A 20,290-nucleotide genomic window follows, 5' to 3' on the forward strand; every position below is an offset into this window, starting at 1 on the left:
TTAATGGACTTATGTCTTTTTTTTATCTGATTAACTATGTACTATATGTAACTATGTTGAATGAAAAAGTAAATCCTGTATTTTTTATTTCCTTGTATGCGAATGGGTGTTCTAATCAAAGTGAATTTTTAATTTAGTTTATATTAAAATTCACTTTAAATGTGAACATGCGCACTGTTTTATAGAACTGGAAGCAGACCATGAATATGCAATATGGGAAATGAACTGTCCCAAAGTAAATACTATATTAAAATAAAAAAAGAGACAATATTTTTTTTTCTTTTGATATTTTTTATCATTTCTTACTGTTTTCTTTTAAATGCTTTCTAAATCACAAAAACTTAATTAAGTTCAGCAGTGGAGGACTATTAATAGCAGATCTACTGGAATGATTACTCCAAAACCAAATACTACCTGTGGAAAAGGCAAAAATATACCCACAGGAATTTGATGGTGATTTTTGAGGACAACTGACTTTAAATAACTTCTTTTGAATGATGACTTACTTAAAGACTTCTATAAATAATTGTATAATTCTGTATAAAATAAGGACAAATGAAATAACATTTTTTTCCATATTTAGCAAAAACTACATGACATTCAAATGGTTCTACAGCTTTCATCACACAACACGCTCTAGATGGACAGTGTTTTTCTCAGTGTCAAGTCTGTTTACCGGTACACACTTACAAGCTGTCACTCTACACCAGAAACCAAAGATAAATGGCCAACCCATGGCTGTTTCCTGCCAGAACAGGCATTTAAAAGTACATGCAATGAATAATTAGTGCTCCTGGCAATGAGTGACTTTCTGTCACTGATCAACCAAGAGCCAAAATAGCCATCAAAGTTTTGGCAAGGCGTAAAAAGAATGACTCTGGAGGACATCCACCGTATATAATATGAATGCACTAGTGTTTGGCCATTGAGGCCAGAGAAAGAACTAGGCATTTAGGATCTCAAAAAGCTCCCATTTACTATTTAAACCCTTAAGGGCATGTTTTGGCCTTCAAACAATACCTGGCAAATGTCAAATATTCAGAGACCTTGTTTGACAGTACTGGATTGTCTTGGAAGACCATTTTTTTTATTTGGAATAAGGTCACTCTGAAAAAGGATGAATAGGGATAAATATTTGCACAAACCTGAGGCTGGAAATGGGTGCCATCTTGTTTCAACATTGCCCACTATTAAATTTATGATGTACTTACAGCAAACTGGAGATCATAAAGAAGACATTTAGTGTCTGGTGATTAATGTGCTATATAATGAAAGAATCAGTGCCAGGATTACTGCCGTCAGCTACCCAATCTGTGGAGCTCCTAATATTTCAACGGCTTAGAAAGAAAATTCATGATTTAAATTTGTTATGATCATAAAATGAGCAAAGCACGAGGTTCAAATTGGATAGAGCTCATAAGAAAATAAGCATATAAAAGCCACTCTTATATCACGTCAGATAAACCACAAACTCATGGCCAGACCTGCTCTAGTTAATTGGGATGGGGGTTTCACTGAGGATTAGATCATAGTATCTGTGCATTTAATTGAAATTGTATGTATCATAAGGCTACAATGCAATCTTTAAATAATTAGAAAAAGATTTGCCTGGAATGATGACTGTATATGTATGTATAGAAGCTTTCCGCCCAGTAAAAGGAAACATAGCGGTCTTTTTCTGCATAATGCTAACATGATGTTCAGTTGGTCTTTCCTTCCACTTGCCCAAAGAACAAATAACATTACACAATGAAGGTAAAGGAATACAAATTAAAATCATTTTCTCATATTAAAGAAAATGGCAAACAATATACCTAATATGTTATTATCCTTTTGAATGCATTTAAACATTAATACATTCAAGAAATTTAATTGAAAAACTTTCAATAATATAATTGTAATTTGAAAGTTATATGGACCACTGTGAACCACAATATTCTGGACTTTTTGTTCTGAAGACTTTCAATAGAGAAAGCTAGTCCCATAGAAATTTAAAACCTTTCCTTTATTACTGGAAGTGAGCAGTCAGAAGAAATAAAGTGGGAAGTATAAACAACACATTACAGTAAAGCTTGATTTAAAATGGTATTGCTTTATTAACACTGACACTCAAGTTGGACGCTTTTACATGCGATGATGGCTGCTGACTATTTTCTATGGGTTTTATTGGTCACATTGGACAGTCACCGACAAGACAAACATTATCTAATGCGCCAGTCTTACTCTAAACCAATAGTCTCTTTCTTTCTTTTTCTACTATGGCTGTCTTTTACAAAGCAGTCTGTCCAACTAAAGCTGTGTACACATGTCAGATTTTTCTCGCCCGATAATCGGCATCCGCCAGAATCTGGCGTGTGTACAGTCGGCGTCGTTCATTGTCAGTGGATCCGTCCTGGCTGATCCACGAACAATGAACGACGAGCGATCCTAATGCAAGGGAAGGGGGAGAGCCCGCAGCAGAGTGCCGCTCCGTCGCTCTCCCCCTCCCCTCTCCATAGAGCAGAACGGTGCTGTATGTACAGCACCGTTCATGCATCGTGTAGTCCTTTGTCGTTGGAAAGGATCGTGAAAGATCCTTTCCAACTACAAAAATTGCACGTGTGTATGCAGCTTAAGGCTACATACACACGCTAGATTTTTGGTAACAATCTGTCACAAATGTTTCCAACAACAAAAGATTGAAAGAAAAATGAACAAGCACTATACACACAGCGCCATTCTGCTCTATGGAAAGGGGTGGAAGGAGAACAAGCGAATGACACCCCGCTGCACTCTCTCCCCTTCACTTCCATTGCAGATGTTTGTCTTCTGTCATTCATGGATCCGTCCTGGCGGATCCATGAACGAAAGAAGACAAACGCCTGCAATGGAAGTGAAGGGGAGACAGCACAGCGGGGTGCTCCCTGGATGGCCAATGTCAGACGGCGACTGTACACATGTCAGATTCTTGTCCGAGATAAGCCCTGTAGGCTCGTATCAGCCTAAAATCATGTGACGTGTACATAAGTGTTCCTCTAAATCCTTGTGCAGACATCTGATGGATGTTAGGATTGGAACTATTGTTTCCAATGACAGAAGAAAAGCACTGTACACACAGCACAAATAGAGAGAGGATAAAATGCTGTGTTCTCCTCCATAGGAATCAACAGTAGTTTTCCCTGATCAAATTTTCATCAATCTACTGTGGAGGAGGGGAATGGGGGATTGCTGTAGGAATGTCAGATTTTACAAGCACAATCATTTGTCTTGGGTGACTAATATATGACATGTGTATCCTATTAACAAGATGCTTCTCTCACTTTTTATAACAAATAAAAGTCTTTTAAAGTAGCCCCCATCTACTATACCAGTTTCTCTCAAATCTGACTTACTAGCCTTTCATTTCCCCAACAATAAGCAGAACAAAGTATTCCCTGTAGAAAAGCAGCCTATCTTTAGCATCAAAATCTAACAAAGCAATCTCTCTCCAACAGCACCCACTAAATAATGTTCACTCACAACTAATCATTGTCCATAAGATTTATTCTCCAGAATACTGACAACCAATGACTCCCCTATGCACCTGGAAAACCCTACGGGACATATCTGTCTCCAACCTTCCAATGGATATTTTCCAACATAGTTTACCATATTTTACCATAGTAAGAGGGTATGTTATGTGTTGTGACATATTAGGATTAGTGTACTAGTAAAGAATGTGTACTAAGCTTGGTATAAAAAATGAGATGTGTTCCCTTCAATCACCCAATTGTGCACAAAAAGCAATTTTTTCTCCGATGTCATTTAAAAAACACAAACATTCATTTTTTTTGTTAATATTAGTTTTTGGGAGAATAGTAGCAAAAAATAAAAACAATCGGTACAAAGAAGGACAGGGAAAATTAAAATATAACAAGACAATAAAGAATATCAAATACACGGTACATAAGAAAATTGGGAATAGAGCAGGGGTAAACATTCACTTTAGAAAAAAAAGTTACTGATCTATTTATACAGCATAACATAAATTAAATTCCTGTCCCCCACCTATGTATTGCCCATATAGATATCCTAATTAGTTTTGTCTCAAATCAGTGGGAAAAATACAATTCCCCCACTTTTACTAGAAACAGCCATTATGGATAGTTGGGTCATATCCTGTTTTAGAGAAAGAGATGTACAAGAGAGAAATGCAATACTGTCAGTTCATCTTTCTGGTTGGTTTACTTAGCAATTAGAAGCTTATCTTCTGCACTCCTACATTAAAAATTGCCACGGAGGACTTAGTGCAGCACACTTTTAAGTTGATACTTTCTTCAAAAGGAACTGAAATAAAGTCAGTTATTTGTAGAAAGGATTCTGTTCCTATAAGTAATTATGCAATCCTTTTGTAGAACAGGATACATTTTGGCTTTAATTCTGCTTTATTTAAGTAAATATTGTGGTTTCATATTAAGAAATGTTCAGTTTGCAACTATAAATGTTGGCATAAATCACTGGGTCTGTTTGTGACTAAAGAAACAAATTTAGTTTTGCATGATTGTACAGTGAAATAGCAAATGACTCCCTATATTTGCTCTTCTGCTCAACTGCAAGAACCTCTTTTGCGAGTTAATTTACTATCACATCTGTCATTTAACTAAGAAGTGCTAAGGAGCGAGGAGTGCAGATGTTATTATTATTAACTTTTATTTATAAAGCGCCAACGTATTACGCAACTCTACACGACGACAAACAAGAATACTTAACAAGTGCAAACAATAATACAGGTAAAAAGAAGGATGATGACATGTCTAAAAACATTTGGATGGTAGTGTAGGGTATAAAAGGTGGGTGAATTGAATGGTATGGTTGCAAATTAGTACTGGTTAGGAGAGAAAAGAAGGTGGATAGGAAAGTTGGATTTACATAGATTGTTTAAAGCTTTTAAATTACTATTATTATTTTTATTATTATTAATAATAATGAACAGTATTTATATAGCGCCAACACATTACGCAGTGTTGTACATTAAATACGGGGTTGTAAATGACAGACAGATACAAGGGAGAAGTTCCTGGCTTTGCCCAGAAAGAAGATTTATTGAACATATTCCCCTCTGAGACTGATGCACTTGGTACAGTGAAGTTGCAGCTCTCAGCAGCATCTTTCACGTCAGAAATGTCCTTAAAACATTGCCCCTTCAGGTGTTTCTTCAAATTCAGGAACAGATAATAGTCCGAAGGGGCCAGGTCAGGTGAGTAGGGGGATGGTGGACCAATTATAAACCCAGGGTGTTCAATTTGGCAGCCACAACGTTGGACGTGTGCGCAGGTGCATTGTCCTGCAAAAAAAGGATCCCTTTGGTCAACTTTCTAGGGTGTTTTGTCTTAATTGCCTCCTTCTGCTGGTCCAGGAGGTTAGCATAATACTGTCTGATGACACTAGAGCCCTGAGGTAGGTAGTCCACCAACAGAATACCATCTTTGTTTCAGAAAACAATGACTTTTTTAGCTGATTTCTGGGTCGGAACTTCTTTGACTGTGGGGACCCGCTGTGGCGCCATTCATTTGACTGTTTCTTGGTTTCAGGATCAAACATGTAGAGCCAGGTTTCATCCTCAGTCACTAACCTAGCCAAAACGTCCTGTGCAGCTTCAAAATGGGCCAAAACGGCCTTGAATGCTTCAACTCATTCCTTCTTCCGATTACTGTTCAAACACTTCGGCACCAACTTCGCTGAAAGCTTGCGCATGTCTAGGTGATTACAAACCCAACACGCTCTTGTGAGATGTCAAGTATCTGGGCTATCTTTTTTGCGGATATTCGTCGGTCCTCAATAATCAGCTCATGGACAGCATCGCAGGTTGCCGGGTCAGTTGAGGTTGGGGGGTGACCACTGCGGGGCTCATCTTCAACGGTAAAATGCCCAGACTTGAAATGAGATATCCAGGTTTTTACAGGGCTGTAGGAAGGACACTTCTCCCCCAGTGTTTGTAACATCTCAGTATGAATGTCCTTTGCTGACTTTCCCTGGAGAAACTAAAACTTCATAACGGCCCGTAACTCCAACGACGTGAAACTTGCTTGTGCCTCTGCCATCACAGCTTCTCACTGAAAGAAAAAACAGTTTTAAGAATCGCAAAGACCTGATATTTGCACACTTACATACTAAGATATTAGGCTGTCATATGCCCCCAAACTCATTTTTCTATTTCATCTCGAAGGGGGCAAAGCCAGGAACTTCTGAGCACCCCCTCGTATAGACAGTGACACAGGAGGAGGAAAGGACCCTGCCCAGAAGAACTTACAATTTAGTTGGAGGTAGGAGAAGTATCACACAATAGAAAGGGGGGTTATTAAAAACAGTGGGTAAGTAGTGAGTTTTTGAGTGCTCTGTTAAATGAACAGAAAGATGGAGCAAGCCAAATGAAACATGGAAGACCATTCCAGGGAGTCGGGGCAGCTCTAGAAAAGTCTTGTAGCCATGCGTGTGATGAGGTTATGAGTGGAGAAGTCAGTAGTAAGTCATTGGAGGAGTGAAGAGAGCGGTTAGGGGAGTATTTTTCTACCAGCTGAGAAATGTACGTGGGACAAGAACTGTCGAAGCATTTGAAGCCAAAGCACAGGAGCTTGAACTTGATTCCAAAGTGAAATGGAAGTCAATGAAGAGACCTACAAAGAGATGCAGCAGAAAAGGAGCGGTGGGAAAGATGGATAAGTCTGGCTGCGGCATTCATAATAGATTGTAGAGGAGGGAGTCAGGTTAGTGGAATACCAAAGAGGAGGATTTTACAGTAGTCCAGAGGAGAGATGATGAGAGTGTGTACAAGGAGTTTAGTGGTCTCTGGGGACAGGTAGGGGGATAAATAATTGTAGGAACAAACATATTGAGACAAGCTAGGTATTCCAGAATGTGAGGAAAGCTTCTAGAGGTGTGCGTAGGAAGAGGTTATTAAGAGGGAAATCAGTGGCAGGAGCTGAGAAGTCATCAGGGGTGTATTTATTTATCACACTGGAAAAATCAAACAGGAATATTGAGGAGAATTAAAGGCAAAGCAGTTTGAAGTAAAATGGAGGCTTATGTAGACATTTGCAGAGAGGAGCAGAAGAGCGCTAGTGGGAGGGATAAATAAGTCTAGCTGCATGATAGATTAAAGAGGTAGGATTCTAGTTAATGGAAAAGCAAAAAGATGTTTCAGTAGTGAAGGTAACAGATATTGAAAGCATGTGCCAAGGGTTTGATGGTTTCTATGGATAGGAGAGGAATATTTTGGGGCAGCTGTGCATCTTTAAAGTGAAGTACCTAGATATGTTCTGGATTTAGGAAGAAAAAGTAGAAGTTGAAGTTGACAGCAATATAGTGTTCCTGTGGGGTAGAGCAAGTACCTGTTTTATTTACGGTTACAAAAATGCCAGGGGGAGGTTTGAAGGAAGGGAGAGAAGATGATTAGGTCATTTTCAAACAATCTAATTTAACATGCAACATATTTACAGATAATAATATTATCCCCATCTTGTGAGATTAATTATAAGATACCACAGCTGCTGAGACAGCATTGATAAATGTTCCTGATTGTGTTTATTAAATATATTTATAATATTCACCAAAAATAAACATGTTATACGCATATTTTTTTTTTTTAAGACAACTAAACACAACATTTTTTACCAACTAAATTCTGTTCAATGCACAATCACAACACGCTTCTGTTAATACTTAAAACATATTTTTTTGGTGAACTGCACACTTCGTAAAAATCATATACAGTGCTTGCTCTAGATTGCGACTGTTTAGTCTGCTATATGAATGAAGTCCTGTGAAGCTTATATCATCATTTCAGATCGTACAAAACAGTTCTGGCTGTAAGCATAGGCATGCTTGTAGATTTATGACTGAAGAATAAAACATGAATATTCAGCCTATAGGACCCAGGAAGATTCTATTCTTGGCGGTATCAATGCAGGTCAATTTTTGATAAATTAGTCCCAGCATGGCAAAATGAACATAGCAAATCTTGGAATATAAATGTACTACTCTACATATTATTCATGCCAAAGTTCATGCATTTATATTGTGGCCAATATATCAAATCCAGTGAAATTTTATTGGCATTTGGCTTGTGGTTTTGCAGCCAGAGCTCATGTAAGCAAAACCTAGTACAATACATTCCATGCAGTCTTACATCCTATATTTGTCTTCAAACCAGAATGTATTTTTACATCTTTATGCAAACCAATGTTACCCAGCTGTTTCATATTATGTTTTACGGCTAATGTCCCTACAGCATTTCTTTTATATTTCTGCATGCGCACAGAAAATTAAACAAGCAAACTAAAGTAGAACCCCTGCCAAAAAAGCTAAACGCACAGCTGGAATGCATAGAATATTGAGCCTGTTAATTATAATTATGGTAATTTACTCTTCAAACACTGCTTTCACTTTACATTCACTATGGCAGCTCTGCAGATTTCTGTGTCACTTCCCTTCCCCCATCCTACTCATTGGACTAAAATTGATCATACCCAATATGTTATAATGACAACACTGTGTAATGTACTAGGATCAGATTTGTCCTCCTCTGCAGTCAGGTCATACATTCATTAGTTGTGGTTTAAGGTGGCAGGGTTGCCAGGAAAGGAAACACAGCCACCTATTCATAATGTTTCTGACTGTTACTAACACATTGTTATAATAGAAAAAGTTCCTGACTGCCACCCTACCTGCCAGTTCAATCAAGATGGATTCCCAGTACTGCACCAGCACTTCTTGTCCATCTTTGGTCAACCATGTTTTACGCACTTACAGTTCACCCATCTTGACTCAGTACACCAAGAGCCAAATTTCTAGAAGAGAAGGCCAGTTTGTTCTACTCTAGTTTCTAGTTGGGATGCCACAGAGTGGGCAATATGGCTTTTTTAGCCCCACTGCCTGACTTGGGTTCACCATACATGGTATATACTGATCATACAATCAACTTTAGATTTACCAAAACTTTACAAACTTACAAGCTACCTAAACTATCCAAATAATGTGTGTCCAATTAGCTTGCCATTACACTAAATGTTTGTAAGTAAATCTAAAGGAAATTGTACTACCAGAATATAACCTTCAAGCTTTACCTTGATACTAAAGATAGCCAGTCAACTGGGTCTGCATGTGTGAACACTTGAGGGTAGGTAGTATACATCTAGTTTTATGTTATTGTGCTTGCAGGATACTGTTACCATTTACACTTTAAATGCAACTAAAAAGAAAGTTAGACCAGTACTTGCAATGCTACCAGTACTTGGCTACTTTACCAACTACTAGCACTTTATTGAACAAGGGCAATAATGTTTGTATATATTTTTTTTTACTGAGTCTCATATGAATACATAATAGAGTAATTAAAATATCTTTGGCTACAAAGTCATATGATATCAGGTTGTGAGCACAGTATTTTTTCTGTATATCTTCTTGAAAAACTTAAACAATTTCCAGTATAAACAGCTACAAAATCAGATTGTGCATTATGTGTACACATTAGGAATGAGGTGCCTAGAGCATACATACAGATGGTATCTTTATATTTCATTATTTGTTTATTATTGCAATTAGTTACACATGAGAGTTTTTGCAAAAGAAAAAAAAGACAATTTTTATTGTTACACCCACAAATATAAGAATAAATAAAAAGAACAAGCAAAACAACAAATGGAATAAAAGGAAAGCTAGTTCGTTATTTACAGCCTCATTATCCAGTGTATAAATGTATATCACCTACCTGGTTCAGTGCAGTTCTTGCGATGTCTATGGTCTCCATGGATTTCAGTGAAATTCTCCTCATCCGTCCAAAGCAACCCTCTTCCATTACCATGGATGTTGACTTCTAATGGGAGTCTCTGATCACTGTCTATGGCAGTATAGTCTACATAGCCTGTAATGAAATGAAAACAGTTGATTAATATACAACTCTTTGCAATGTCTTTGATATAAGAATTCCAGTGTTTTAAAAATCTAAAATTGGCAAATTATATGAAAGCACTTTTAAATTGCTATATGCCACCCATTGTATTTGAAGAAGTGTCTAATCTAGAGAAACAGTATAGAAATAAATTTAGGACAGTCAAAAGAAAATGGTAAACGTCTAATTTTGTATGTTTATTGATGGTTTTGGCTTTGTTTGGTTTTCCTGGATAAAAAGGTCCTTGTGATCCATTTATTTATTCTCCTGGGAAAAGTCATTTGCACAAAAGCCACTGCTTGTGTATAAAAGTTTTGTAAGGCTTCATGTCTGGTGCTTTAAGAAGCTTTAGGTTTTAGTAGTTATTATTGAAGAATCTTTCATCGACTGGAATATACTTGAGATAATTTCATGTTTTTTTTATGTCCTTTATATTTTTAGTCCCTGTATTTTTATATGAATACAAATAGATCTGTGCTTTGATATGAATATGATAAGTATAGTATATTTTGTTCCTTATGCACTTTCTTTGTATCGTGACAAACAATCGGTACATTTTATTTCAGACTCTATTATGTTGGATGTCATGATTACAGTGGCGGACGTGATATTAATGATTAGGAGATGTTATTGTCGAGTTCCCCAAATATATTTATAACATAATTTCCAACAAGGGCTCCGCGGCAAGACAATGCAGACTAAACATCTCCCTGGATCTGCTAAGAAGGATTAGGGAGAAAGGAAAGCAATCTTTAAGCAGATTACACCACAAACTCAGAGAGAAAACTACTTTTTTTTTAATAAAAACCCAAACTACTTTAAAAGGACAAGGTGAAATGGGTTAAAAGGCAAAGAAAGGGATAGGAAACCACCCTTGCCTCCCCCCACACACACACACACTGACGATCACCTATGTCCTAGGGAGCTTCAGAGTTTCAAACCTACCGGCTTATACTCTCTGCTGACCCACAAGGTAGTGATGTCAGCCAAAGCAAAATTATGGGCCTAATTTATTAAATCTCTCCAAGGCTGGAGAGGATACACTTTCATCAGTGAATCTGGGTGATCCAGCAAACGTGGAATAGATCTGGTCCAGGATTGAAAACATTTGCTAACAATCAGCAAATGACTTTTAAGAAATCCATTCCAGGTTTACTGGATCACCCAGCTTCACTGATGAAAGTGTATCCAGCCTTGAAGAGCTTTATTTAATCAACCCCTATATCTCAAAAACAGAAAGTGGTAAAGGTTCCCCAGCAATTTACCCAATAGAGTGCCTGGTTTGTTATTTTGCATTTTGTATAGAGCAAGCAAGTCAACATTCCAATTTCTGCTATCACGTAGAAACTTCAACTGGAGTTTGCATAGAAATCGAACGTTCTGTTTCAATGGGCCTGATTTATCAAAGTTCTCTGAGGCTGGAGAGGATACACTTTCATCAGTGAAGCTGGGTCATTCAGCTAATCTGGAATGGATCTGGTCAAAAACATTTGCTGGCAAATGGGTAATGACTTTTAAAAAATCAATCCCAGGTTTGCTGGATCACCCAGCTTCAATGATGAAAGTGTAACCTTTCCAGCATTGGAGAGCTATAATAAATTAGGCCCAAAGCCTTGAGGGGTCACCTGCAACCCTGAAATATTATGATGGTTTAGTAATAGAAGGCCAGTAACCAACTACCTGGTACTGGAACCCAGTGTGCTGACTATCATTCTGCTTTGTTTGGTCACACTGTTCCAGCAATTGCCGCTCACCCATTTTTAGTGTAAATGGGGATATACATGTCGTAGATTTTTTGTAAGTTTTAATTTATGTTTGTGTCTTCATTATGGAATTTTATCCTGTTAGCACTCTTGTTGAGACTAAAAGTGACTAGAAAATTCAAAATGTTAGAGAATCCCCGGTATTAAAATAGAAGGGAGATCTTGCATTGACTCTGTGACAACTGTGTAAATGGGGATTTGTTTTCACTTCGTAGAGGTTTTGTCTTCTATCTTGTTGAGTCTATCGGACAAAAGGTGAAGAGGATTCACATAAATTGGGACACAGACAGTAAAACAAGAATAAGATAGTATTCCAATCTATTTGGGAAAAAGAAAAGGTTTGGGTTTAGTGATACTTTAATGTTGTGAATTTATCTTTCATATCCTATAAATGATCCGTGTGACCACTTAGGGCCTAGCCCAGGTTCCAATGCTGGAATGCAGGTTGAACTTATGAGAACAGATATTACTAGCACCCCAAAGGTACCTTCATCCTTGCTATTACATGTTAAAGACCTATTTTTCTAATAAAACTATTGGTACAACAAAACTCTTTAGTCATACATCTAAAATACACAGCTATAAAAACTTAATAGAATGTTATATTATCCTAAATTGTGTTAAAAATATAGTTGTCTCATTAAAAAAGAGTGTAGAATATATAGCTCTGCACGAAGAGTTTTCCAGGTTAAGAAAATTTTACTGAAGTGTAGATCACTCTTTAACCACAACCTTCCAGCAATATATTGATTATTGTACTACTGAACAATATAATCTTTAGTGGAACTAGAAGCCCATAACAGTGAGGATTCCTTGCTGTGACACAACATTGTCACCAGCTGGTCTCACGCTAAGAATTGGAAACATGGCCAATGGCTCTGAACAATGTAATTAACATAACTTCCAATCATGGTGAACTGATGGTCAAGGGTTATGCCCTTGATGGCTGGGGCTCAAAATGAACTTGCTTAATGTTGGAATTCTTTCAGCCAGGAGTTGTAGAAGCATAGCATCAATGGATTACTGAGTTTATACTAGAGTTCCAGTTAATATATCAGCCAGAGCTGCTATGAGCGTGAACATATTTAGCAGAAGGCCAAGGTCTACTTTTTAAGGACTTAACAGAATAACACTAACTACTGAATTGCTAACATTTGAGGTTTTTAATGGGTTAATTCCTGAAAAGGAAATAGTTCAAAGTAGAAATATTGCCAACAAGATTTTTTTGTGAGTGGAAAATAGATTTTAGTGTTCCTGTTTGAATACCAAGAACTATTTGTAGTCAGATACTCTTGGCTTGACGAAGGATACTTTTGTCATCCAAAATGCTGCTTTTCTAGATGAAGTAATCAATCTTCGTTGACTGTGATAATATCTATAGTGTTCTCTGCTTGGAATAAACCATGAATGTTTTGCAAGAAAAAAATCCCATTGTGCCAACTATTATTTCTATCTAGAATTTTGCTGGACTCCCTTCAAGGTGCCTGGAGGGTTATAGTCATTGAACAAGGCATCTTTCCTGGTGTGAAATGTATTTCTTTAAGGAATTACACAAACATTTAATGACATGAAACAAAATCTGATAAGATGCACGTATCACTGATCCAAAAGGAGACCCTACATAGACCAATCTTTTTCCAAATTATTATAAATGAGTTGGGTATCATCCACCATTTATTTTCAGTTAAATATCAGATTGTATAATTCCTACTGCTGTGGAACGTTCATACACTTTGCGTACATGAATAAAGCAGTGATGAAGCTTTGCCTCAACTCCATCATAGCAGTAAAATGGAGGTTTCACACTCTTGGGTATCCAATATATTAAAAAATGTTATCTGTGCATTTCTAAGCTAATTCTTTGCAGAAGAGTCAACTTTGCGATTGCAACTGTACATTCCTCCATGAAAGGTAATTTACATAAATCCCCATTCTGAAATACATACAGTTCTTACTTGGCCACAGGTTTAGAAGGCTTCAATACCTCTTTAATTTGCTAAATCAGAGCCAACATGTATGCCAGGAAGGACTCTAAATCTGCATATTTGTTTTAGGCCAATTAAACTGCTAAATCACCATGATGGGCAGAAATCTGTCATTTTTATAAGAATTTAGCAATGACAGCTGCCATGTTTCTTTAAATGTTGTAATCATTTCACAATAAACTTTGGTGATGTATCACATATTAGTTAACTCTTAGAAACAATGGTTTCTTTGTTTGGTGTTGAATGTATTATATAAATTGTATGTAATCTGCAAGCAGGCTATTAGCTATGAGGGTAATGAGGAAGTGTATTTCAGGCAATAGTAAAGCCAATGTAGGGCACAGGTCCAAATGATTATTACATTGACAAGACAATTACTAGCACAGTTTAAGAAAAAAACACAAAGGATCATTGACTCACAGTCAATAAGCTGACCCTCAATCCTTTGACAAAAATAGTGTAATGAAGAGCTTCTATGGATACTTATTCAGCTTGTCGTGATACATCTCCGACCTGAACTGTGTCCTTCAAGATTGTGCTTGTCTCCGCTGCATGCAATTTTGTTATATTCTTTGTTCTTGGCAGCTGCTTAAATTTTCATGGCAAATAACTGGTGATTCCTGCCATATCAGTGCTTTAGTATGGGAAAATTACTGTTTTTCAACGCTTTGTAATACAATTTTATGGCTGTATGCAAAACCGCACCTTCTCTCCCACTGGTGCAGAAGACAACATGCTTACAATGTCTATCAGCTGCTATTATTTGTTATTTCATCTGTATTCCTATGCTTGGTGAGAATTATAAAGATCTCCACAGGGCACATCAAATTATTTCAAGAAAATCTGAAAAAACACTTCTTGTCCATGATTGTTTTATTACCTGATTGCTGTTTGACCAGGTGAAGTCCTTCTTATCTCAGTTATTTCCTGCTTCCCTTCTTTACATTTTATTATTTATAAGTGGATGGCTCTCATTTGCCCCACAATAAAAGTAATCTTAGGCATAATATGTACTAATAATAGTTAAGCTAGCAACTATGAAAAAATAAAGTTTTGGAAATGGATAAAGAAAAAAACATCAGCTTGGTAACACCTGGTAAACGTGTGACCTACTACTCCTGTCCCATTGCTAATCAGTGGGATCTTCATTGAACCCACAATGTATCTGACCTTGGAATGCCAGGGGATTTGATATCCTTGCAAACCTCTTTTCTTGTCCTTTTTGGAACAACACGGAGTATGATTTGGCATTCTAAATGAAAAGGCCATAATTTATGGATCTTCCGCTATTCCTGCAGCAAGCCTCCATTCTTTGAATGTAAAGACTGCAAAGCAACATGGGAAACACCAATACAATATAGACATCAGACAACGTATACATCAGATTTAAAAAATACAAATAGAATTATTTTTTAATGTTTTATGATGTCACATATTAGGATCTCTTGTGTTTATATTGTGAAGCTTTGCTTTACCAGTTAAGGAACCATATTTCCTTATAGAGTTAGCCCACCTACTATTTTTTCACGTTTTGTTGATGTTGAAATTGAAACATTTATTTTCCCCTCTTGTCATGATATATAAAATTGACTTCTAAGTCTCATTCTCCCAGCTCCCTTTTCCATAGTTTAGAGCAGCGGTTATAAACCTATGAGGTAAAGGAGCAATAAACTATGCTCCTGAAATGCACCAAAGAGCCGGTCACAATATTCAGTACTACTCTGTAATGTTACAGAAGATCATCAAAGTCATTACAACCTCTGTGCAAATCAGAGCTCCTGTTCACAGTTGGAAAGTATAGCTTGGAATGTGGCACTATCTGGCACATAGGGTTAGGCACTAGGGACCTAAATAAAATCTAAAGAAAAGACAATCACATTAGTAATGACAGTGGTGGAATGTTAAAACTAGAAACTCATACTGAACAATCTTACCAGTCAGTGTGCCTGAGAGGTTAAGAGTCTAGGAGAACCACTCAGCAGTGACTTTGCACCAGAAAGATCTGTAAATGAGCAGCATTACCAGAAATTCTGCTAACTAATGGAACTTTCTAAAATGAACATAACATACACATTGTAATGTTGTATTTTTACTAATGCTTATCAGATCTTAAAGCTGCTCTAACAGGACCCACCAGAGTAAACAGAAATTTGGAGTCCATCCAGCTCTGGGAATTAAAGTCTGTGTGAGTGTACGGATTCCCATCTGTTTTCAAATCAATAACGAGTCTTTTTCCATGAGTTTTATTCATTTAACCCACTTCCATCGTCTGGAGGGCTTTATTTGCACTATAAAAACGAATCGGCTGATTGATTTTCATCATTATTTTTAAAGCCTTCCAAGATTTGCATTCACAGTTGTAAACTTGGATGGAAGGCTGATGTCCAAAATTACATTTATAATATTTATTTGGCAGCTCATTTGAGCAGCTAATCACTAGCAATTACATCATTTAAATCAAAATTAAAAACATTATCTCGTATTGTTTTTGCAGCACTTAAAATACAAACTTGTAAGCCAGACAGCTCATGTTTCAGCCTTTGTTTCACTCATTTTATGTTAGAGTTTGCAATTACTAGACTTTTATCCTCTCTGATTTTCTAAAAGGATAACTCAACACATTGCTTTATTAACCTGTTGAACCTACACTAGTGGAGTGCCTTACTAATAGGCTCTATAGTTAGTAAAAAAAATGGTTTACAGCTTGAAGCTCTGGCCTTCTGAACGGTCTAAAAAAGTCCTCATGTGCTTTCTCTCCTGAACCACTTGGCAAGGTGTGAGCAAGATTGACCGTGAACTACTTCTAGACAAAGCCGGCTGGAGTTTGCACACCTAAGCCATAGACTAAGATATATTTTATTACAGGAAAAAAGGACATCAATTACATGCTGGAATAATTGCTTTCAGGATGTGCTTCAAGGATGTATTTCATCAAAAAAGATCAGGTGTGCTAAGATAATATTTTTCCTTATGTTTCTTTTAATGGAGCATAAATGTGTGACAGTAACTGTACAATTACAATTTAACAGTTAACTATTCAAATACATTGTTCTCCACAGCCCAGTTTAGCTGGGCACACCACCTGGCACTTTTCAGCAACCACCCAGCTGTTTTTGGGTGCTTAATGAAAAGTTGGGTCACAATGCAGGGGGGCACAGGGCAGTTGATAAATAATACAAAATCCATTGGAAAAATGGAACATATTACAACCACACATACCATACCCAAATTATTTTAGGGGCTTGTTCCCACTATAACTGTATATATTAGAATACACTGCACATTGCCATTTCACATTGGTGTGTGTTAAGGATGCCCATTCAATTATAACCCAACATACCCATCAACCAACAAAAATAGCACATTGCCAGGGTTCGTTTTAGGAGTCAGTAAGAATGAATGGCAATCCAGCACAGTAACGCACGTCTTGTGTGTTGCTGCATGCAATGTATGCACTAACACAACACTCGAATGGGAAGAGGTCCCTGAATCCTATATGGACTGCAGAGGTTCACCACCTCTGAGGTCGCCAACCGGTGGTCCACAAGAAAATTTTCCAGGGAGAAAGACCCCGCTGTGGGGGGAGGTACCAGCCAGAGCGGCGGACCATGTCCCCGTATGAATCACAGCCTCAGGGCGGTGGGCGGGTTGTGTCTCTGGATCGCAGATCGCCATCGCAGGCTCGTGCACAGTCCAGAGTCCGTAAATGTAGTGGACCGTGAGCTCCAAAAAGTTGTCAACCACTTCTCCACCTTACTCAAGCTTGGCTAGACAAGATATGGAGTGTGCTAGACCCGTTTGATTTGATTACTAATACTGTGTTTTGGAAAAAAAAATCTATCTGACATATGTACAAATAAAGAAAAAATGTCAATTCAATTTTGATTGCTACTTCCACATGCATGGCATTGAAGAGCTGAACTCATACCTGTGGTTTTCTAATACTTTAGTAAATAGGTCACCACTCCTACTGAGGCTGGCAGCTGCCCAATGCATCAGAGAATTCTGCCACAGGTACATGACAAATTTGTTCCTTCCATAAGGACAAGTCTAAAAAAGAATGAGCAACTGAAAGGTTTCAAGTGTTAATAGGTGAGGCTCATGGATTATATAATTTTTCTACACACTGAATGTAAACTATGAACCTGGCATAGATGCCAGCTAAGCAAAGTAATACCCACTAATCTCCAGGTTGTTTATAGATAGAATATAATGTATTATATTTGTCTTTGTAGGAGGGAAGGATTTAAAATACAATTCTCACTTAAAACCTATTCAATTGATGTATTTAAATAAAATGGTGAAATTTTGGCATACAAGAGTATGTGAAGGGTAAGTACAGTGGTACCTAGGTATAAGTCCCTAAGCCGTTCCAGATTCTTGGACTTTTACCAAACAGGACTTATACCAAACAAAATTTTCCCATAAAAAATAAAAGAAAAATGATTAATCCGTTCCCATGAAGAAAAATTCTATTGTTATTTGCATATTATACATTGATGGGGCTCTATACAATAATCTAAACACTGCTTAATACTAAAATACATAAATACAAAAGCAATTAGATGAAATAAATGAAAATTTACCCTCACTTTACCTTGCTGAGAAGAGTGGAGTGCCTACTAGGATGGCGCTGAGAAGGGAGGAGGAGATGTTATGTAATTCACAGAGAGTTATAGTGCGGGTTGTTCACTGAATGGTGGCAACTGGCATACTGACACTTGTGGGCAGTCGTGGCTTTGTCTCGAGAGAGGTAAATAAGAGTAGCGCATGGTGTTAGGACTCATTTTGACCCATAAAAGTTCTAGAACAAAGGTTGTATACCAAGCAAGATTTCGTGTCCGTGCCCAAACAGGACTTATACCAAGTTGGACGCTGCATGTAGTGTCCAAAAATTGTGTGGCCTCCTACCACCTGTCTAATAATGGATAACAAATGGGCCCGTTAAAAAAATCAACATTAACAAATGCTATCTTTATTTAAGCAGTTTAGATCAATAAAAATGCTCAAAGCCACTTGCAAAGATCATTAGTTTGAACATTTTCTTCTCTGCAGTGGCACAGACATCAATAGAAACCTTTATACAACTTCCTTTTCCCATAAGTCTAAAACTATGACACTTTGCACAAATATTTTCACAACAGGCAAACCTTGTGTATACTTTAAACAACGCACTAGATGCCAGTTTGAAAAAAAAGTTTTCAAAATCTAAACTACCCCTATTAGGCAACATGTTGTTTTTTATGGAAATGTAAATGCAAGGTCCAAAGGTTAAAAGAGTATAAACTACAAACTAGCATATACATAAACGTAAGGTGGAAATACCCATACATGAGGAGCAGGGAATCCAGCAATCAGCACTACAATTTACCTCTGTTTTTCAGAGGAAGTGGAAACACTTTGTGTATTCAAAACAGGTAAACATGTTATGCAATAAACTGGGCTTTTTGCCTGAATATCACAATTATAGTGAACCAATCTGTATTGCAACACTTAAAGCCCAACTTCAGCTTTAACTCCAGTCTTTTACAGTTGTACAGGCTCCACTTTTTACTGAAATGGCAAACTGATTTAACCGGACACTGTGTATGTCCCACAATAAAAACTGCAACAAGTCAGGAAGGCATTCAGCATCATCTGACTCTTTTCACTCGGCCCATTTTTCACGTCACTTTCACGTCCTATTTATCCTGCCTTAACCCAGCCTACCTTGGAATGCCCACTCCCCCCAGACTGACCCAATCAAGGCATTTTGATTTGCATAACCCCTCCTCTGCAGAGTCAATCCACTGCTTGTATTGTATTGTTTTATAATGATCATGCCTGTATTACATAAAGAAGCATAGGGACCAGGTAATGACCCCACTGAGTCTAAAATAAGTAATGTAAAGTAAAGATAAGATGTTGATGAAGTGAGAAAGAACAGGAACCAGGGCAGGCAAAATATAAGTAGAATGGGACCTTAGCCTTGGTTTACTGCATGTTATTGTTACTCTTTATTTTGGTAAAACAAGAAGGGTACAGAGCATTTTATCAAAGTCGACTGAGAAGTTTTAACAACAAGATCTGTCCGGTGAAAACCCCTAATGCTAGTAAAATAGGAAGAGGCGGGATTTTTGATATGTGATTATTACTGCATGTGACTTACTTTCACAATGACATTTGCAAGGCTTACCAGGGAGACAAGAAGTGAAGGAAATTACCCCACCAAGATATAGGAAAAAAATAAAATCTGCCAGACAAGTCTGTTTAAAAAGAGTATTGGAAGAAATATAACACTTTAACAATTAGATCTACAACTTCAGTCATCAAAATGATACATAGTTGTTAATCCCCATGCTGAAACCAGAGGTCACCAACTGGTGGTCTGCAAGAAAATTTTGGTGGTCCACGGCTCTGGCCGGTGTGCCCTCCAGCGGGGTCAGGAGAAGAACCCCACTGGGGGCGCACTGGCCAGAGCCGCGGACCATGTACCCCATATGGACACAACCCGCCCAATCTCCCATAGCAGTCTCAGACCTGCGATGGGAGTGTGGGTGGGTTCTGGCATCATGAAGTCACTATGGGGGAAGTTTCTTCCCCTTTGAGTGACACACTGCTCCCCGCACATGTGTGATCCAGATTCCATGGTAGTCAGT

At 37.6% G+C, this 20,290-nt stretch overlaps 1 protein-coding gene across 1 annotated transcript in view; it reads right to left on the reverse strand.

Annotated features, from left to right (window-relative positions):
• SLC24A3 (solute carrier family 24 member 3) overlaps nucleotides 1-20,290 on the reverse strand; it is a 215,611-nt gene that overhangs the window by 159,377 nt on the left and 35,944 nt on the right. Inside the window, exon 2 of the mRNA XM_072409413.1 lies at nucleotides 9,725-9,877. Coding sequence (XP_072265514.1) covers nucleotides 9,725-9,877 — 153 coding nt within the window. The remainder of the gene's footprint in view (nucleotides 1-9,724; nucleotides 9,878-20,290) is intronic.

The sequence above is a fragment of the Pyxicephalus adspersus genome, chromosome 4 (genome assembly GCF_032062135.1).
Source record: "Pyxicephalus adspersus chromosome 4, UCB_Pads_2.0, whole genome shotgun sequence".
Classification (NCBI taxonomy): Eukaryota; Metazoa; Chordata; class Amphibia; order Anura; family Pyxicephalidae; genus Pyxicephalus; species Pyxicephalus adspersus.